This window comes from Bison bison, unplaced genomic scaffold (assembly GCF_000754665.1).
Source record: "Bison bison bison isolate TAMUID 2011002044 unplaced genomic scaffold, Bison_UMD1.0 scf7180017864376, whole genome shotgun sequence".
In the NCBI taxonomy this organism is placed as follows: domain Eukaryota; kingdom Metazoa; phylum Chordata; class Mammalia; order Artiodactyla; family Bovidae; genus Bison; species Bison bison.
Genome location: NW_011494948.1, coordinates 8,520,553 through 8,543,291, shown reverse-complemented (window position 1 = coordinate 8,543,291; position 22,739 = coordinate 8,520,553). Strand labels below are relative to the sequence as shown.

General features: G+C 36.2%; 1 protein-coding gene across 9 annotated transcripts in view; it reads left to right on the top strand.

The window, feature by feature from the left end:
* Positions 1-22,739, top strand: part of NFIB (nuclear factor I/B) — a 257,564-nt gene that overhangs the window by 196,853 nt on the left and 37,972 nt on the right. For 8 of the 9 annotated variants that reach the window (XM_010857020.1, XM_010857017.1, XM_010857014.1 and 5 more), the window contains exons 7-8: positions 19,529-19,663; positions 22,481-22,665. In XM_010857020.1, coding sequence (XP_010855322.1) covers positions 19,529-19,663; positions 22,481-22,665 — 320 coding nt within the window. The remainder of the gene's footprint in view (positions 1-19,528; positions 19,664-22,480; positions 22,666-22,739) is intronic. The other variant, XM_010857013.1, reaches the window with a different exon arrangement.

Here is a 22,739-nt window from a genome sequence, read left to right as displayed (position 1 = left end):
CTCTTGCTGGTAGGCTGCAGTCCATGGGGTCGCTAAGAGTCGGACACAACTGAGTGACTTCACTTTCACTTTTCCCTTTCATGCATTGGAGAAGGAAATGGCAACCCACTCCAGTGTTCTTGCCTGGAGAATCCCAGGGACGGGGGAGCCTGATGGGCTGCCGTCTGTGGGGTCACAAAGAGTCAGACACGACTGAAGCGACTTAGCAGCAGCAGCAGCATCTATATTAGAGAATATTTATGTTTTAGCTTTGTATTCTTTTATATATAAAGGAAGAAAAAAGAAAACTGGGGCAGTAACAAAGGGATGTACAGCTGCTCTTACACTGTTTTCCTATATTCTAGAATATTTTTTTCTTGCTTGGTTTCTGTTTTGAATTTCCTAGTCTTAAACTGTGTGACTGCTTTTACCGCTATTGACAAGTTAGTTTCTTGAATACTGCTTTTCATCATTTTAGATTTTAATAGTTAAATTAATTGAACTGGGTCAGTGTATCAATTTGCTTGTTGAAAGTTTCTTTTATTATTCTTAATAGTTAACCTCACAAAATATTCCATCCGAGAACTTGTGTACCTGAAATTTCTTCCACCTGAGCCAACTCATAGACTAAATTCCTTGTTGATATAATTCCCTTGAAATCATTAAACTAGTCCTTTGTAACTTATGATGTAATAGGAAAAATAGAGACAGGTCTGAGTTTTTCCTCTAATTTAAGTTGCTTTCTTGGGACTCAAGCTTGTAGTATTTTCAAGGCCAGAAATTTAACAGACTAAAAATTTTACCTAAGATTACTAGTTGTTCAAATACTTATCAGACTGAGAAGCTGTTAAATTTTCCATTTATAAAGCCCAGCTATATATTACAAATACTTTTACTATATCACTAAATGTCTATTAAATAGTGTTTTAGGAGTTTTATATTCAGGCTTAGATGAATCAGCGGTTTATTAGAATCGCAGAAGCAGATAAATAATTTTTTATTATTTATAATTATTTATTTTTATTTTTATGAAAAATATGCTTCACAGAGAATAATGTAAGTCAGATTATGAAGAAGCGGTCTGCATGACCATCTTACTTTTGAGCATTATGAGAAATAAATCTTACACAAAAATCAATAAATTGGTATATTGGCAAAAACTAGCACTACTTAGAGGTATATTGGTATGTAATCACAATTTTAAGAGCAGTTTAAAAATTTAAACTGGACTCTCAAACAGTCAGTCTTTAGGCGTAGTGGTCTACTTGTTGTAGGTACTAGAAAAAAACACTGCTTAAAAAAGTTACAGTTCTGTCATACAAATAAGTCTCTTCAGCTAGGTTTTTTGAAGTTGTAATATATTTCCAAACCCTAGAGATTTATTTGTGATAAATTTGCAAAGGTTCTGTTTAGTAATAGAGTCTTATATGTTGTGCTCAATTTCAATTTGCATTTTATAGAGTTCTATAAGGATATGGTATTAAATATCCAATGAATTAAGCCAACGGCCTCAAGGGAACACTCAGGGCTAAAGAGTAATAATGCCAGCTTAGTATCATGCATTTAATCAAGTACAGGAAATAAATAACAGTCAGTAGAATGTGGTGACACCGATAGAACCAGAATCAGAGACTAGCCTTTCTTAATTCAAGTTTAAAGAATGTTAATATATCTCCTAGATATAAGAACATTCAACTAAGATTGGAAAATTTTATTTATACAAAACTTTAAACTTTCTTATTCATAAATCATTTTGTAGAATATTTAATATGCTACTGTCTGCTGTGAATATGAATATCTCTGAGTGGATATTGACAGAATATGTTTATTAAGTTTGTGACCTTAGAACCCTTTTTCCCACCATCTAAGAATCTATAGGGAGAATCCATCATACATTCAAAACTTTAAAAAACAGTGCTCTAGCCCAAACTACAGTCTGACAAATGATAAACTCTCAAGTTTCTAACTGTAGAAGTAGGTGAATGAGCAGCTTTCACAAATAGTTGAATAACTACTAACATTTAGTGATGTCCTAGAAAAATGCAAGGAAACAGCTTAATAATCTCCTGAATGTTTAAGTTTGCTTTGGGGGCCAGATAGAACAGCAACAATTCCTTACATCCCTAGAGTTTGTATCACAGGGATTAAATATGAAATGTTCAAATATCAGATTTTGAATTAAAATCAAAGATACAAGTGATCTTGAGGGATACATGTTGTTTAAGCACAATTTTAAAGCGTTTTTTTCATTGTTGTTGTTCAGCTTATTAAAAAAAAATACTGAAAATCAAGAACTTATAGTTCTTATAGAACTTGCAGTGAATCTCCATATATCATCATGTTATTAGAGGGCAAACCCTGGCGATGCCTTCATCACAGTCTTTTTCATCTTCTTCAACCACAAAACCAGTACAATATTGTAAAGTTTAAAAATAAAATTTAAAAAAAAATAAAAAAAGAAATCTAATTATAAATTAAGTCATATAATTACACAATTGATTAATATACTGATAATAAAGATCCTCTTTAGAGAACTAAAGTAAAAAAAAAAAAGAAAAATCGCATTATGAATATCTTTCAAACAGAAAGGAAAACAGTACGTTGTTGGTGAGGCTTTCATCAGAATCCTTATACTGACTACTACTTGACAGATGTGTGTGCTCTTTTGACGTGTTTTGGATGGAGCACAACCTGTGTACATGTTAGAAGAGACAATACTACTTATAAGTGGGAAGTGATACTCAACTTCTGTTCTCTGGAGCCTTAATAATTTGAAAATACAGCATTTTGCAGAAAAGCCACCATGGATAATTGGTTTGAAAAAAATAACTTGCTGTGTGTGATGCTGTGCCTCTAGATTGGGGGAACACAGCCTAAATTAGGGGTGTGGAAAACCCATGGGATACAGTGTGCTTCATTATCATAGAGTGCCCTAAAAAGTTTCTTGAAATGGAAAAAGGTTTTATTTCAAATCCATTATGCACTGATTTCCTATTTAAGTTTATTTTGAAGTAGCTTGGAAACCCCGTTTCTTTTGTTATTATGATACCAATATCATATACAATAGGAAGTTGATTTTTCAGACATAAGAACACGGATTATTAGAAGCCTTAGTGAAAGTCACTCAGTCCTGTCCAACTCTTTGTGACTCCATAGACTGTATCAGTTCAGTTCAGTTCAGTCACTCAGTTGTGTCCACCTATTTGCGACCCCATGGACTGCAGCACTCCAGGCCTCTCTGTCCATCACCAACTCCCGGAGCTTACTCAAACTCATATCCATTGAGTCAGTGATGCCATCCAACCATCTCATCTTCTGTCGTCCCCTTCTCCTCCTGCCTTCAATCCCGGCATCAGGGTCTTTTCAAATGAGTCAGTACTTTGCATCAGATGGCCAAAGTATCGGAGTTCCAGCTTCAGCATCAGTCCTTCCAATGAGTATTCAGGACTCATTTCCTTTAGGATTGACTGGTTTGATCTCCTTTAGTCCAAGAGACTCTCAAGAGTCTTCTACAGCACCACAGTTCAAAAGCATCAATTCTTTGCCGCTCAGCTTTCTTTATAGTCCAACTCTCACATCCATACGTAACTACTGGAAAAACCATAGCTTTGACTAGATGGACCTTTGTTGGCAAAGTAATGTCTCTGCTTTTTAATATGCTGTCTAGGTTGGTCATAATTTTCTTCCCAGGAGCAAGCATCTTTTAATTTCATGGCTTCAGTCACCATCTGCAGTGATTTTGGAGCAAAAATAGAGTCTGACACTGTTTCTATTGTTTGCCTACCTATTTGCCATGAAGTGATGGGACCAGATGCCATGATCTTCGTTTTCTGAATGTTGAGCTTTAATCCAACATTTTCACTCTCCTCTTTCACTTTCATCAAGAAGCTTTTTAGTTCTTCTTCACTTTCTGCCATAAGGGTGGTGTCATCTGCATATCTGAGGTTATTGATATTTCTCCTGGCAATCTTGATTCCAGCTTGTGCTTCAGCAAGCCCGGCATTTCTCATGATGTACTCTGCACATAAGTTAAATAAGCAGGGTGACAATATACAGCCTTGACGTACTCCTTTCCCGATTTGGAACCAGTCTGTTGTTCCATGTCCAGTTCTAACTGTTGCTTCCTGACCTGCATACAGATTTCTCAGGAGGCAAGTCAGGTGGTCCTGTATTCCCATCTCTTTCAGAATTTTCCACAGTTTGTTGTGATGCACACAGTCAGAGGCTTTGGCATAGTCAATAAAGCAGAAGTAGATATTTTTCTGGAACTCTCTTGCTTTTTCAATGATTCAATGAATGTTGGCAATTTGGTCTCTGATTCCTCTGCCTTTTGTAAATCCTGCTTGAACATCTGGAAGTTCATGGTTCATGTATTGTTGAAGCCTGGCTTGGAGAATTTTGAGCATTTCTTTGCTAGCGTGTGAGATGAGTGCAAGTGGGCAGTTGTTGGCTCATTCTTTGGCATTGCCTTTCTTTGGGATTGGAATGAAAACTGACCTTTTCCAGTCCTCTGGCCACTGCTGAGTTTTCCAAATTTGCTGGCATATTGAGTGTAGCAGTTTCATAGCATCATCTTTTAGGATTTGAAATAGCTCAACTGGAATTCCGTGACTTCCACTAGCTTTGTTCATAGTGATGCTTCCTAAGGCCCACTTGACTTTGCATTCCAAGATGTCTGACTCTAGGTGAGTGATCACACCATTGTGGTTATCTGGGTCAGTAAGATCTTTTTTGTACAGTTCTTCTGTGTATTCTTGCCACCTCTTCTTAATATTTTCTACTTCCATTAGGTCCATATCATTTCTGTCCTTTATTGAGCCCATCTTTGTGTGAAATGTTCCCTTGGTATCTCTAATTTTCTTGAAGAGATCGCTAGTCTTTCAATTCTATTGTTTTTCTCTATTTCTTTGCACTGATCACTGAGGAAGGCTTTCTTGTCTCTCCTTGCTGTTCTTAGAAACTCTGCATTCAGATGGGTATATCTTTCCTTTCCTCCTAAATAGTCTATGGAATTCTCCAGACCAGAATACTGGAGTGGGTAGGCTTTCCCTTCTCCAGGGGATCTTCCAAACCCATGGATCGAACCCAGATCTCCCACATTGCAGGATGCTTCTTTACCTTGAAACTCCTTATTTACAGGTAAGCAACCCAGGCTTCCTGGGTGGCTCAGTGGTAAACAATCCGCCTGCCAATGCAGGAGACACGGGTTTGATCCCTGGATCAGGAAGATTCCCTAGAGAAGGAAATGGTAACCCACACCAGTATTCTTGCCTGGGAAATCCCATGGACAGAGGAGCCTGGTGGGCTACTGGGGTCACAAAGAATCAGAGATAGCTCATGCATTGGAGAAGAAAATGGCAACCCACTCCAGTGTTCTTGCCTGGAGAGTCCCAGGGTGCGCTGCCGTCTCTGGGGTCACACAGTGACGCAGCAGCAGCAGTAGTTACTGAGCACACACACCCCATTTAAGTATGAGAGGCTGTCTCTTCTAGAGTGTCTAGATATTAAGACCAGATCCTTAGTCTTCTTTTTCAAAGGCTATTTTTTTTTTAATTTTTCTGTTATCCTGCCACCCACCAAGGAATCGATATAGCTTAACCTGTGTAGGGAGAAAGGGACTAGGAGAATCTGAACACTGCTTAACATGTGTTGGCAGTTGGACAGTTCTCGTAGGGAGCTTCATGGAAGGTTCTGTTAAACCTTATAGAACTAGAATAAAAGTAGAGGTGAATTTATGAGTTTTTAGATTCTAGAAGAATTGTCAAAACAATTTTGAGGTGGTAAAATTTATATCTTCTTTTTTAAAAAACCTCTTACCCTTACACTTTGTGCCATGATAAAGTTTCTGAACTAGGGAAAAAAAAGGAGATTGGAGTGCTTTCAATGGATAAATGTGGAGGAGAGCTGGCTTGAATATTTAAGCATGCTATTTAAAGTTAAAAAAAAAAACGTTTTGTTATAGAGAATGTCAAAAGCAGAAAGAATCTTAAAGTGAGCTTCCATGTACCGTTTTCAGCTTTAACTGTCATCAATATTTTGCCCATCTTGTTTCATTTAGTATCTCCCAGGTTTTTTTTTAGTATCTTAAAGTCAATCCCAGACTTTGTGTCATTTTACTTGTGAATACTTAAGTTTCTAATAGACATTTAATTCTGTTTTTAATACAACCCCCATATCATTATTAACTTAACAAATACAACAATAATTCCTTAATATGTACTATATTACTCATGTGTGAATTCCCCAGAATATCTTATAGGCTGTTTGTTTAAATGACGATCCAAAACAGTCCATGTACCATACTTGTAGTTTCAAACAGTCTTTAACCTATAATTGTTCTATTAACTATTTTTGTATTTATTCCCTTTTATATATCATTTATTTATTGAAGAAACCACATAAATTTAATTTTTCTGTTCAAAAATCACATATAAATGAGGAAAACCAGACCCTTCTGCCATTTGTGACTACCATTTATTGAGCATTTACTCCCTTTCAGGATTGAGCTAAGGCTTTAGATATATTTTTCTTTTCAATCCTCTTTAGAAACAAACATTTTTTTTCCACAGCTTGTTAAGCCGACTAGTACAGTGGTTAAGAAATCTGACATAGAAACACAGATCATAAATAGCAGAGGTAGAACGGAGCCCTTGTCTCTTCAGTTACTGAATCCATACTCATTATTACTATATATACTGCCTTCCAAAGAAGTCAGTCAGGAATGTTCATGGTTTTGCAGATTGGTTACCAAACCTATGTGACAGTTTTTCTTTTCCTTACACAAATGAGATTTCATTACAAAACAGACATAACGACAGAAGAATGTACAAACTTCAGGGATTCATGAATACAGTCCTTGGGCTGAACTCAGCTTAAGCATCTCTTTTCCTTCTGATAATAAGATGTTGTTAATAAATAATCCTAAAGTCTAGAATGTCTTTAGTAGAGGTGTGTGATATGCATTCAGTTTGAAATGAGCTAGGTGTATCAAAATTTAAGAATTACATTTAATTGACCAGGAAATTGTAAACAGTGGTATGGCCTTAGACAAATCACTGAATGTCAGTAAACTGAGTTTTTTCATCTATGAGATGCCAAAGTTGGATACTAAGGTAACAATGTGTTCTAATGTTCTGGATTTTAAATTAATTGAAGTCAGAGATTTTATAGATATTTAATATTTGAGTCTTTAAGCTTTCCTTATCCTGAATCTTTTTGAAAACTCTGAAGGTTTTCAATGTCCTAAATTATTTTTTAGATGTTTGTTTTAAATATTCTTATTGAATAACATGATAATTGGCTCTGTAGGTGCTTGGAGGCATCATATGTTTTGCCTTATACCTGAGGAATGTGCAGTTCTTACAAATACATGCCTTGTCCTGCACCATTCTGGTACAACAAATGATTGAGAGAGACTGAGCTATTATAACAGAACCTTGTTATGGGATCAGTGTCTCCTACTTTGAAAATAAATGACTCAGCCAGACGGCAACATTTATTTTCTCTAAATGACTAGGGATGTAGCAATAGGAGACCATTATCCTGTGACAATATTCTGTTTCATTGACATTATCTCACAAATGTAATTGGTCCATTACTAAATAGAGGTTTTGTTACTGATCAATTTCTCGTGCTTTCTAAAACCATTAGGATAATAAATTTGCCATCATAGTAATTTCATTGACAGGATGTTCTTTTTTTCTTCATTTACATTTGTTAAAGGAAAAATATAGATTTAGATTGAACTTAAACACTACAATTTATAACAGTTTTGACTACTTTTCCATTAAGAGAAATGGAATATTTTGCAGAGTAATCATATTTACATTGAACTGCCAAAGTGACGACTTTATAATTTTCATGATATTTTTTTGTCTGCTATACTAAACCACATCAAATCACAGTTGTTCCTAAGCAATTAGTTTACTACCTCAGGTTAATGATTTTATTTGAAATAAGTTCCAAATCATTTCTAGGACTTTCCTGTAAATCCACTAAAGTAACACATCAGTAAAATCAACCCTAACTATTACCAGCGTGTATAATAACACCATCAGTAACAACCTCAACCTTGAGATGTCTTACAGCATAAATGTTTCTAAATGCATGGCTTTTCCCCAAATGTTCTCTAAAAAGTCATCTGTAATCTTGTTAAATTAGAACTCTTCCAGTATCTCTCTGACTTTTACAGTTAAGGTTACGGTATTGATTTTATTTTATAGTCCATGGCTCTCAGATGCTTAACACTAATAAGCCTCTATAGCCAAGCAGTTCTCCCCAGAGGCATGGCGAATAACAGCTATTTACCTATGCCAATATTTAATAAGCATCTAAAATATACTCAAAATCTTGCATAATTGTTTGGTGTTTTTCCTCCTTGAAAATTAGATTTTCTGGCATTACTCAAGATACTTTATCCTTGTCTGTCTGTTAAAATGAAATTGCTTAATGGACAAAAGTATTTTTAAGTACTTTTAAAAATGAAGTTTTCACTTATTCAGTATGCACTCTTGTAGCATTGTTCCTCATTATTCAACACTTTTTTTTCTTTATGTATCAGGAAGGTGTTTGTGAGCTTCAAAGGGGTTTGAGCTTTAACTTGGCATTGGGTGTTGGTGAAGCTTGGAGACTTTTTTTTTTAATAGAGTTGTGATAAACAGAGACTTGTAGAAACATGCTGCTTACAGGCTTGGGTTGGAATATACTATATAGAGAGACTTAAATTATCACAAAAGTTTTCAGACTGCTCAAGGATACAGTATTATACACAAGTGTAGTTAAGATTATATAACTCAAATATTATAAAGTAAGAATTTTCATATATTTAACATGAAGATTACCATATTTTCTGTTTTCTCCTTTGAAAAAGAACTTATTTCTTAAAAAAAAAAAAGGATTGACAAATCTAATTGAAGATGATATCTTATCTCCTCTTACTGTAGCTTGCTGATTTTCCAAAGTTATTTTAGAGTGTGGCAAATATATACATATATATATATATATATGAGATAATTAACATGGCAGCTAATTGTTTTTTGAATCATCTGGCATCATCATCAAACTACTGCAGGGAGATTAAGTCCCTAGGTTTTGTCATAACATTCAGAGCTTTTGTTAACTTGGATTGTGTGGGAAGGACTTATTCATATTTGCCACCAAATCACAAAATTTTACATTTAGAAGAGTCCTTAGAAACAGATATTCAGATATTTCTTTTCACTTGCATTCTCAAAATTCATTATTTCACCTTTAGTCAAGTAGATTACAAATGTTATATTGAAGCATTTCATTTTGCATTTTTGCAACATCTAATACCTAAGACCAATGAGGCATTTCCTTCTTACAGTGTAGTGTTTGGCACACTATCAATATCCGATATTGTCCACCCATCCTTGAGAACTATTTAAAATATTCTATGGAGCTACAGGCAGTATTTTTCTCCAAATATGTATTTTACCATTTTTGTTATAAAAGTAAAAATTATTTGTGGAAGATTTGAAAAACAAACTGTCAATTATAAAAAAGAAAATAAAAATCACCTATAATTCTATCATGTATAGATAACTCATGTTAATATTTGGACATATGCTAGTCTGTTTTCTATATATATATTTTTTATGGATATCCTATATATTCTATTTCAAGTAAATTTTTTGCACTAAATTAGGCTTGTATATGCTGTTTTATAAATTGTTTTCTTTTTTTTTTTTTTTTGGTCTTTTATTTATAATATAATAGCTTGTTACCATGTCATTCAGGCTTCCCCAGGGGCTCAGCACTAAAGAATCCAGTTGCAATGCAGGAGACTCAGGAGACCTTGGTTCAGTCCGGGTTGGGAAGATCCCCTGGAGAAGGGCATGGCAACCCACTCCAGTATTCTTGCCTGGAGAATCCCATGGACTGAGGAGCCTGGAGGGCTACAGTCCATAGGGTCACAAAAAGTCAAACATGACTGAAGCGACTGAGCATGCACTCACGCCATGTCATTCAGTTTCCACTGCATAATGACCACAGCGTATGTTACCCTTTGGCTATACTATTCAGTTTTAAAGGTCTATTTTGCTCATGAATATTTAGAGAGTTTCCAACTTTCTATATAATTAATAAAGATACAGTAAAAATCATTGCATACAAATCTTTGTACTTAAGTCTCATCATTTTGTTCCTGTCTGGCTCTCTTCAGTGACCCTATACCTAGTACACTCCCTGGCATTAAGTCACCAAATATAATATATAGATGCTCAATGAAATGTACTCTTACTGTAGAATTCCTGAGTTAAATATTATGTCCATTTCTAAGGCTTTTGATAAATACTGGCACAGAGTCTGGAAAGATCTTATCAATTTACATTCTCACTAGCAGTGCCTGAGTAGTTTGTTTAACTCCACTGTCATATCCATACTATTTAGACAGAGCACAGGGCTCTATGAGCAATTTTGGAGCATGTCCTCTGACATGTATTTAAAGAACAGTGAATCAATGCCTTACGAGTCTACTCATGCACCTCTTTTTTTTTTTCTCATTTATCTTCCTTTTAAGCCATTGGGCATCCAATTATATCTTTGCTTCCTGGGACCCCGGAGAGCCCCCACCCCATTTCTTTGTGGAGGAAACAGGGAAATGTAGAGGGTACCTAGTGGAATGTGCAAAACCTTCGAGTACAGACACCTACGTATTCTCTCTCCTTGTCCTCCAGACACGCTCCCTCTGGGTACTTCCCCACATCTTTACATGATCTACAGGTGAAACAGGAAAGTAAGGGTCAGTATGCTTCCCCCAGGGAAATAATAGAAATAAATACATCAGAGCTCTGGGCTTGGTAATTTCAGTGTTTTACATAACGCTTTTTCAGTTATAAGTAACTTCTCCTCTAAGCTTTCCTCTCTTCCCCATGATTTACCCCCAGGCAGAAACGGAGAAAGAGAAACCCTGGTCTCTTTAGAGCTTAGTTGGCAGAGGCATCTTTCCTACCTTCTCCCCGTCCTCTGGGCACAGGGCCCAGGCTGTTTCCTTGTCTTGGGACTGACTCTAGATTTATGGCCTGAAGTAAAAGCATCAGATTTCCAGCTCCTGAACCCGTCCCACACACCAGATTTAGTGGCCTCGCATTTATTATCTCATGTATTATAAATAGCGTTATTATTTTATACAGATGGGTCATTTCTTTTTCATGTTGTCACCCAGCTTTCACCCCACCATTTTAATGGGAAGCAGGAATTCCCCAGTTTAGCTCACATTCATATTTCACTCCATTTTGTGTTGTTAGACAGACCCTCAGTGTTGAACGTGTTGACCACCTCTGCCTTCTTCCAACAAGGAGTTTGGTTTCTGAAGAGATTTTCTATATCTAGAGTTTGTGTAAATTTTTAAAGCTTCTTAAAACTCTAGAAAGTCTAAAACCTGTAAAAAAAAATAAAGGAACCTGGGAAACTATGAGAGGTATTAAGTTAGGAAGACTTGTCAAGATAATACAATTTTATCAAATCCCAGTCACTGGACTCCCTAAGCTAAGTTTTCCCACAAATGCACTTTTCTTCTTTGATCTGTGTCATGCTTATTCCAAAGGGGCAAAGTTTCATTGCACCTTGAGCTTTCCTCTGCAAAAGAAAAAAAAAAAAAAAAGAATCCTGTAACATCTGCTCAGAAGCTTGATAATGTGTAAAATAGAGACATTTTAAACAATGATTATAGCTATTTAAGCACCTAGTAATAAAATATACCTTAATATTAAATACTGGAAAATAACAGATGTTAGCAAAAGGTGATTTGTATCTAGAGGATTCTTTTAGACTTGTTTACAAGTGTAGCAGATAAATGAGAAAGACAACTTACTAAGATATAAAAGGATTGGAATTTTAATAGATTTTGAGGCAATTTACTTCTTTGTTAACTAAATAAAATATGTTTTTCTAAATCACAGCAATGGCACAGTTAATATATTTTAATTTAGTGTTATGCTATGCTTGAAAAGAACAGCCTCATAGGCACTCAAGAATTCGTGTGTGATCTTACATAATTGACTTCAAATAGTTGTAAACCTGTAAACCGTGTCATACAGAGAAGAAGAATAGGATTTTTTTAAAAAAAGAAAATGACACGGTTTCTTGTAGGTGATAGAAATTAGATTTGTAACATTCACCTACTGAAGCATATGGGAAAAGATAACATATTGCTCTCCTGTATGTGAAGAAGGAGCAGGTGTCCCAGACAGGCGTGTGTTAAGGTGGCTGTTTGAGCTTGCCCTAGATCACTAGTTGACTTCAGTGAAGTTCTGCTAACAGGTGGCTAACTGATTGGAGTGTCATGTGACATTTATCCTGGGAGCGACTTGGATGACAGGCTGCTACAGACTGAGGAAGGGGTCTTTGCTTTGATGAAGAAATTGCCAAAACTCATGTCTCATTAGTGTTTCCTAAGGTTCTTTGGAAGTGAACAACAGTTTAATTAAGGGCTGACGTAAACACGTTTCTGCACACTTTCCCTGCAGCATTTTATCACATTAGAATTGATCAAAATTGTTGCCTTGGGCTGACTTGAACAGATATACATCTGGGGCGCCATTTGTGCAAGCTGCCGACGAGTCAAGTACATACGCTGTGTTTCACAGCAACGCTCCTCCTTTGTAGATGAAATTACCTTGTGAGATGAGTTGATCTAGCCACTTTATTTGCTTATACCTTTATCTCTTTGAAGTGATACTGTGAAATGAATGACACATCAGGGTTTAGGATGTATGTATGTCAGAGTGCCAGCAATATTATAGTATGGCTAGTAAAATTTATGTGATAACATGCTTTTGCAAAATATTTATTTAAAGGTATGCTTAAGTCTAAATGAACCAACTTACAGAAGTATTCGCCGTGAACCTTTTCTTACATGGTAACCTTTTATTCATTTAACTACACAATTGGTTTCTAAAGCCATAGCTAATTGTCCAATTATAAATGTAAACGTGGGTGTGGACACTGAAGATGAACACCGTCAATGTGAACCTCCTTTAAAAAGCAACAGACTCCTAGCTTTTTGCCATTTAGAAGAATTCTTTCTATAGCCCAATATTATCACACTTGGAATTATTTAATAGATTTCTATAGTTGATGTCTGTCTTCTGTGCTGAACTGTGTCACCAGCACAAGGAACAAGTGGTCTTAACATCTTGAACTTTATGCCTTGCACTTTTCTTACACTTCTTAGAAGCTCAGTGACTGATTTGGTTCTTTCTGTTCACTTTACATTCAGTTCTTTCTCATCTGGTGGTGTCTATCCCCTCATGATACATTTTAAGACTGACTGTGGTTATTTCACTCATCCTACACTACTGGTTATCATTTGACCAGATAGCTTCTTTCACATGCAAGAGATTGTAAAATAAACTGCCTAGACACAATGTCTGCTCTATTTCTTCTTCCTTCTTTTGAGTAGCATGATCTATCCTCCACGTTTTTTGTGCCCTTGATAAATCATCTTCTATAGGTAGTAAGACATTAGTCAACTTTTTACAAAATGAACGTGTGTGTGTGTTTGTGTGTGTATATATATACACACACAGAGATGCATACAGATGCATGCTATGGATGTAACAAGTACAAAATAATAATATAATAACAATAACAAAATAATAATGAAATAATGATCAAGTAATATAAGAAACAATCAAAAGATCATTAGGAAATCTAGACCTCCAAAGTTCTTTAGGAGGGATTACTTAAAAAGAAAATAAGTCAAGTTGGTTCAGTGGATAAAATATTGTTCTGTAAATGGCATAAGAAGACAGAACGACCTAATTTCCTAGCCTGAGGGACTATCATATGCTAGGAAAGGCGCTGAGTTAGAAATACATCCCCCGTGGCCTTTTTCACTTCCAAGACACCATAAACAAAGTAGCCTAGCTAAAGTTTAATAGAATGATAAGGAAATATTTATGTAAAAATGTGGTACCATGCTAGATCTTAAAATGAAGAAGATACCATTTGAAGAAGATGATTCCAACTACTCTTTTTATAAAGAACCACAATGAGGAATATTTAAGAATGAGTATAGAAAGGAAATTCTTGTTTAACCCAATACCAATCAAATGGGCCAATTTGTGGAAGAGAAAAAAATAAGAGTTTTGGAAAGATTTCCCTTCTGAAATCAATTCATTTCTATAGTGCTGCTTTCCAGATCACATTTAAATTTCTTTGTCTGGTTTCAAGCCTTCATAGTCCTTTGCTTCCCTTGCATCTGCTACCAGCAGCTCCAGCCTCCTTCTCACCAGAAGAAAAACTGATAAACTTTTTTTATCATCTTGCTCTCTCTTCAACTTCTTTATTTCATGTATTATTCAACATATGCATTAATATGTATGTATTGTTATTCAACTTATTACATATTTACATATTATTCAGTTTTATTATTATTCAGTTTATTTTCAACATAATCTTTTTATGTATGATTCTTCCTGCTTGAGGGACATTAGATTGTGAAAAGCTTGACATTTGTTTTTCTCCACAGAAAGGTCACTTAAGAACATCTTTCCTATGTATCTATTCCTCAAACATTTTTTTTTCTGTAGAATATGAGAGCACTAAACATGGAAATGATATCATTTTTCAGTTTGGCATGAGGTCTGTCGGACTGCAGACATTAAAATAAAATTAAAATAATCTGAGTTTGATTCATGCTTAAAATGTAATAGCTAGTGACTCTACTTCTCCCAGATAATTGACCTTTATTTTTATTCTCTCTTCAGGCCAGAGAGGTTTTTTTCTCCTTTGTAAGATAGGGGGGGCTCATTTTATGTCACCTTAAATATAGTGCATTCTACATGCTGTACACCAATATATTTTTATTGACTCAGTTCAGTTCAGTTAAGTCGCTCAGTTGTGTCCGACTCTTTGCGACCCCATAAATTGTGGCACACCAGGCCTTGCTGTCCATCACCAACTCCCGGAGTTCACTCAAACTCATGTCCATCAAGTTGGTGATGCCATCCAGCCATCTCATCCTCTGTCGTCCCCTTCTCCTCCTGCCCCCCATCCTTCCCAGCATCAGAGTCTTTTCCAATGAGTCAACTCTTCGCATGAGGTGGCCAAAGTACTGGAGTTTCATCAGTCCTTCCAATGAATACCCAGGACTGGTCTCCTTTAGGATGGACTGGTTGGATCTCCTTGCAGCCCAAGGGACCCTCAAGAGCCTTCTCCAACACCAGAGTTCAAAACCATCAATTCTTCGGTGCTCAGCTTTCTTCACAGTCCAACTCTCACATCCATACATGACCCCTGGAAAAACCATAGCCTTGACTAGATGGACCTTTGTTGGCAAAGTAATGTCTCTGCTTTTGAATATGCTGTCTAGGTTGGTCATAACTTTTCTTCTAAGGAGTAAGCATCTTTTAATTTCATGGCTGCAGTCACCATCTGTAGTGATTTTGGAGCCCAGAAAAATAAAGTGTGATACTGTTTCCACTGTTTCCCCATCTATTTCCCATGAAGTGATGATGCCATGACCAGATGCCATGATCTTAGTTTTCTGAATGTTGAGCTTTAAGCCAACTTTTTCACTCTCCACTTTCACTTTCATCAAGAGGCTTTTGAGTTCCTCTTCACTTTCTGCTATAAGGGTGGTGTCATCTGCATCTGAGGTTATTGATATTCCTCCTGGCAATCTTGATTCCATCTTGTGCTTCTTCTAGCCCAGCGTTTCTCATGATGTACTCTACATATAAGTTAAACAAGCAGGGCGACAATATACAGCCTTGGCGTACTCCTTTTCCTATTTGGAACCAGTCTATTGTTCCATGTCCAGTTCTAACTGTTGTTTCCTGATCTGCATATAGGTTTCTCAAGAGGCAGGTCAGGTGGTCTGGTATTCCCATCTCTTTCAGAATTTTCCACAGTTTACTGTGATCCACACAGTCAGAGGCTTTGGCATAGTCAATAAAGCAGAAATAGATGTTTTTCTGAAACTCTTTTGCTTTTTCAGTGACCCAGCGGATGTTGGCAGTTTCATCTCTGGTTCCTCTGCCTTTTCTAAAACCAGCTTGAACATCTGGAAGTTCACGGTTCACGTATTGCTGAAGCCTGGCTTAGAGAATTTTGAGCATTACTTTACTAGCGTGTGAGATGATTAATGAGCCCAATTGATCTCATAGTGGCAAAACAAAGGCAGTTAAGGCTATTTTCTAATACTACCAGTCTTTATCTGTTTCTAAAAAAAAATTGTTTCAGTAGAGACAGTGGACCTTCACATTCTTATTTTTCCTTAAGGTAATTTTGTTGTTTAAAAAAGATGGCAGTTTGTGGTCCCTTTTACAATTTGAAGAGCGAATTTTATTATTTCTGTAGTGCTGGCCTCTATAATTCCTCTGTGTGTTTTGAACATGAAGGTATCATTATTCAGTATATGCCTAAAGAAAACTAGTAAAATAAATGGATCTATAATAATTACCCAGTAAAGCAAGTGTATCATTTTGACTAAGAAATTGCAAAGGCTTCATTTCTCAAAAATTACATAATCACCTATATTGTTGAACTTCTCTGTACAAACACCTCTGATTTATGGGCCCTTTATGAAAAGAGGCTCACATAAATTCACATGGGTTTAATGAAAATCCCAAAATAGTTATAGTAGTTGCAATAGCCTTGGTTGATCTTCTCCGGAAATGACATAACCAGAATGACACTCTATTCTGCTTCCCAAACTATGGTCATATTTAACTGCTTTTAAATGATGTACAGTACATGGTTTATTGCTTGTAGTATGGAGTCTTTAGAAACTCATTTACTCAGGTTAATTTTATTCAAAATTTATATTGAAGCACAATGTAAAGTGTCAACAGAAACTTACGTTTCTTTTTCTAAGAGTTAATTTTAAATTAAAAATTTGGAATGGAAACTTATTACATCACCTATCAAGTGAGGGATGGAAAAAGCAGTTCTTTCTACCTATAATAATCTGTATGTTTGTGATTAACTTACAGCAGGCCAAAATGTATATTTGTGGTGTTGCCTTTCAAAATCACATAACTCTTAAGTGAAATCAACTATTATTTTTGGCATTTTTCAAGGTAACTTAGCTGAAATGAACTTCCTTTGTCTATTTTTTAAATAGTTTTAAAATTTATCTCTTTTTGGTAATAGTATTAATTTTGTGGTTTCATTAGTAAAATGTGTCTTTCCTTTTTGAGAGAGATAGTGTAAGGAAATGGTACACTGACTCATCAAAGTTCTCATAGATTAGTGACAACCAGTTAGTCACAAATTGTAGCTTAAGGCTACAAATACTCCTGTCATTTTTTCATAGACTGTGATATCTGCTGTGGTTACAGTAGCATATCTATTCTTTACATGCCAGTGAACTGAAAGCATATATTTAATTTTATCAGATGCCTTTCCCAGAATTTAGGTAATTTTTTAAATGGTGAAACAATGATAACTAGTTTCTTGTATCAGTAGCACCATGAATTTTTTTCTCATGTCAAAAAGTTACTAATTAAAAATGCAACATGTAAATATATTTTATGTGTGATAAAGTCTTGGGTTTTTTTAAAACAAAATTTTCTCATTTTTTAGAGATACAAACTGAAATATTTATAGGTGGAATTATATGATGCCTTAGATTTGCTTCAAAGTAAGACAGGGGGAGCGAGTATAGATGGGATAAAAATGAAATAATTGAATAGTCAAAGAAGTTGGGTGATGAGTACCAGAGAATTACTATTCTGTCTACCTCATATATATTTAAAGTTTTTGATAATGGAAATCTAAACTTACTAGCTCATATGATGTTTGAAATATTTCACTCTACATTTATAAACCTCTATAAAAATCAACATTACTTAAGATGTTGAGAAAAGGGGTACATATCCTTGCCAACTGGGGTTTCCTCCTGAATCCCCCATTCAAACTAGCTGCATGGTACAACCTCACAGTCACCCAAGACAATGACCTTCTAAACTAGTTATTCATTAAATTGGGTCAGTTCTGTTGAAGTATCTATTATTACATTAGCTCTGTCTGTACTCTTCTTCCAAGTCTCAATATTTTGGCAGTATACAATGTTTGTGGGATGAATGAATGAATAAAGCCCTGACTTCTGTCACAGCGCTTTTTACATTGTTTTATGATTCCTTCTTAACTTGTCTATATTCCCTCTCTAGGTATCAAGTTTTACAGAGGCTGAAGCCAAGTCTAGGTCACATCATGTCCCCAGCAACTAGCACAGTGTTGGCCTGTATTAGACCTTCAGTAAATATCTATGGAATGACTATATTAATTAACCCTCTCAAGTAATATCCAGGATGGCTGCCTTTTATTTCGACTAATTCACCTTCCCTGGAGTTCCTAGGGGGATTGCTTTACACAGCAAATGCGGTCCTATTTTGCTCATCAGCAGTGTTTTCTTATCAGAGTAAATGTTTAGACATTTACACGTGAAGTCCGTGACCACTCACTGTGCAGGTCCTGCCAGCTGTCCGCTTTCTCCCTCATCTTTGTACTTGTTGAAGTACAGACTACATGTACTACTTACATATGTTATGCCTCCCATCTTCAGAACATTTCCTCTTCTGGAAATGTCGCCCGCATCCATGTTTTAAACACGGCACCACTTCCTTAACCTGAGGAAGCTGAGGTGATCAATGCCTCTGTATAGTGAGGCTGGAAAAGTAGCATCCGACACCACAGTACCTCTGCTGTCAGCGTACTTCCTCCTTCTTGATGTTGGCAAGCATTTTCTTCTTATCATTTTTCTCTTCACTAAGAGTAAATATCCCTACAGCAGCCATTGCTTTTTAATTTTTTGTAACATCTTCCCTTCAGCTAGCACATAGAAGAACTCTGTAAATATCTCCAGAATGAGAAAATTAGGGAATGCCTTTTTTGCTAGACAAATAAAATGTTATTGTTCTTTAGTTGCTAAGTCGTGTTCAACTCTTTGCAACCTCCTGAACTTCGGCACGCCAGGCTCCCTGTCCTTCACTACTTACCTGAATTTGCTCAAACTCATGTTCATTGTGATGACATCTAACCATCTCATCTTCTGTCGCCCCCTTCTCCTCTTACCCCAGCATCAGTCCTTCCAGTGAATATTCAGGGTTGATTTAGTTTTTCATAAAAATTTTTAAATTACTGATACACTTAACAGCATACACAAAGGTTATTTTTCACTTTTGCACCAGGTTTTCTTCTATTTTCTTCCCTACACAGTCAGTCAATCAAAAGACAAACCCCTGAATTGAATACACTTATAAATGAAATGCTGAGGTTAGAAAAGACCTAGATATGAACCAAAGGACCAGGGGATGCTAAGTTCAAGATTCACTTAGTAGTTGGAATAATTCTGATGATACTTTTAATGAAGCTTTGTGTTAGCTTCAGTGGAGATTGTTTCTGACGGATATTTTAAAACTCCAACGTAGCTGGGTCTTTGACTCAGAATGTATTTTGTAAAAGAGCCAGACATACAAAAATCACAAGACATTGGCAAATGAGATCTCTTACTAGGTTGGCATGAAACTTGTAGCTTGAGAATGTCATAAAGCTTGGACTTTCCTCTCTTTCTCTGCAGATATGTCTTCTCCGACTACTATGAAGAAGCCCGAAAAGCCATTGTTCAGCTCTACATCTCCACAAGATTCCTCCCCAAGACTGAGCACTTTCCCCCAGCACCACCATCCCGGAATACCTGGAGTTGCACACAGTGGTGAGGAGTTTCAAGCATAGACGAGAAACCTCCCTCCTGTTTGCAGAGTCCAAAGTCTTGGGGATGGATCAAGACTATAATCATAAGAAATAAGCAAATATATAGTTATCTTAACAGTAGCTTCCACATTGGTCCTAATTCTATATATTTTACTAAGAGAAAGATGGAATTTCAAGGATACAGCTGAGTCTAAAATATTTCTAGCAGCATTGATGTATAGATTCTATTTCCATAGATTTTCTCTATAGAAATCAATATTTTAACTACTTGTTTGGGAGCAAAATTAATCAGAAAATAAGAGACATTTTGACGATTACTTTATATATATAAATCCTTCCTGTGGGCTAGTACACTTGATATTATGTTTAATATCATAATTTAAATAGGAAGAAGAATCCAGTATTTCACATTTATACTTTGAAGAATGATTCACATCAAATGCTCTTTCAAAATTAAAAATGAGATCTAATTCGTAAGCGATATTGCATACTTTCTTCCTATTGCTCTTAAACCCAAGAGAGGAGTAGGCTGACTTTAAGATGAAGAAAATTTTTTTATATACAAAATAATATGTTTATAGTGATACTCTTATTTCTTTAAATATATAGTGAAGTGAAGTCTCTCAGGCGTGTCCGACTCTTTGTGACCCCATGGACTGTAGTCTGCCAGGCTCCTCTGTCCATGGGATTTTCCAGGCAATAGTCCTGGTGTGGATTGCCATTTCCTTCTCCAGGGGATCTTCCCAACCCAGGGCTTGAACCCGGGTCTCCCGTACTGTAGATAGACTGTAGACAGACGCTTTACCGTCTTAGCCACCAGGGTGGCAACTCCTTATTCTTCAAAGAAATGAATCTAGGTTTTAAACCTTTATTCAAGGGATATAACAACTGTTTATAATAAAATTCTTAAGTTTGGTCTATAAATATATATTGATAGGTATTGTCACTGTACTTAAAAAATGCATAGCCTTCAATGCTATCATTAAGACAATTATAAAATTAAGAGAAGACTATACAAGTCAAATTGGTATATAATTTTTTTTACATTTATTGGACTGCTAAGATAAGTGAAAAAAATCAGTAACTATTTCATACATTTGTAATGTTGAGTGGGGCAAAATGAACTTCGAAGTCAGATCACCCCTTATGATGTCTGATTAAAGTATTTATATTTCTAACATTTGGAAAAAGTTCAACAGTACATTTTTACATAATAAACCCTGGAAGATCCAGACAAGCCCTCCACCTTTGTCTTTTACCCTATGTATGGTATGTTCAGTATGTAATGTATTAGGACATGTAGCACCCTTGTCCGGAGCAACATTTCCTCTCCTTAACGAGTAATGGCATAGTGGGGAGAGAGAGAGACCACAACATCAGCTAGGCATTGAACACAAACAGGATTGAATACATGGAGGATAGATGCCTGGAAGAGGTAGGTTCACAACAAAAGGGAACAAGCTAGGGAGACGGACATTTCAGGCAGAGCAGACAGCGAGTATCAACAAATTGGAGGTCATTGCAGCAAGGAACTGCTGTATATTGAGGAATACACAATACCAAAATGTGCTCTGCACAGGGAGAGATGAGGCCAAGGAAGTGGGACCAAACTAGGTCTTAAAGCACTTGCTGCTGCCGCTAAGTCGCTCCAGTCATGTCTGGCTCTGCACGACCCCATAGATGGCAGCCCACCAGGCTCCTCTGTCCCTGAGATTCTCCAGGCAAGAATACTGGAGTGGGTTGCCATTTCCATCTCCAGTGCATGCATGCATGCCGAGTTGCTTCAGTCGTGTCCAACTCTGTGCATATACTGATTGATACTCTTCAAATGTACTTATATATAAAGTACAAATTCAACATTGAGGAGATAATGATTATGCAGTTACATTCTTTACCCATTTTTAAACTTAACAATTATATTTCGAAAACTGAATAATAAATTATGATCTAATGTTGAAAAATTATAGTAATATTAAACATTATCCACATTACATATGTTTTGTACATAATTTCTCTTTATAAAATATGTGATTTATGGGTAAGTTAATATGCCTATATGAAAGTTTGCATTTCTGAGAGTAAGAAACTAGAACTCTTTTGGTTTTAAAAGGAACTTTTTCATAAAAAAAAAAAAAAAAGAGTTTCCAGGTTTCCATTCAAATATTCATAAGCATTTATACAATGATCGGGTAACTGTTTGGGACATTATTATTTACTAATTATTGGCTTCCTTTCTAAATAGTGGAAAATATTTATTTAAAATTGAAGCACACTTCTGTTTTAAATTTTGGTAGAAAATGTGTGGGTCTCATGACCTCTAATTACTGCTATGACTTAATCTCGACTTAGGACGCAAAGACTTTTTAATCAAAAAATGTGTTCTGGTGGGAGATAACTTTGCTTAGAGAAATGTTTTATGAAGTATTAGTTTAACCTATAAAAGAGAATCTTGCCTGGAGAATTCCATGGACAGAGGAGCCTGGCAGGCTACAGTCAATGGGGTCTGAAAGAGTCAGACGTGACTGAGAGACTAACACTTTCACTTTCATAAAAGAGAAACTTCTTTTTTTAAAACCATTCATGGATCTAGAAAGTGAGATTGTTCATTTCCTAGACTGGACGTTATGTCTGTGTGTACTTAGCAGTCCAGGCATGGAGAATACAAATAAAAGACTAGCTTATTTTAAGAGAGTTTGGTCAAATCAGAAAAAAAAATGAGGAGCAGTTGGTTGTTTAGTTTCCTGGGGTTCTGCAGGTCGAGTTGGAGCTGTAAGGACAATAGCTGACGAGTTACTCTCACCTTTTCTGTCTCTTACAGTCATCTCAACTCGGACTCCACCTCCGCCCTCACCGCTGCCATTTCCAACACAAGCTATTCTTCCGCCAGCCCCATCGAGCTACTTCTCTCATCCAACAATCAGATATCCTCCCCACCTGAATCCTCAGGATACTCTGAAGAACTATGTACCTTCTTATGATCCATCCAGTCCGCAAACCAGCCAGGTAAAAATGAGAGAGAACGTATTAGTAGAGCCTAAGGGCGATGGCACAGGTCTAACCCTAGGCCACGAAGCTTA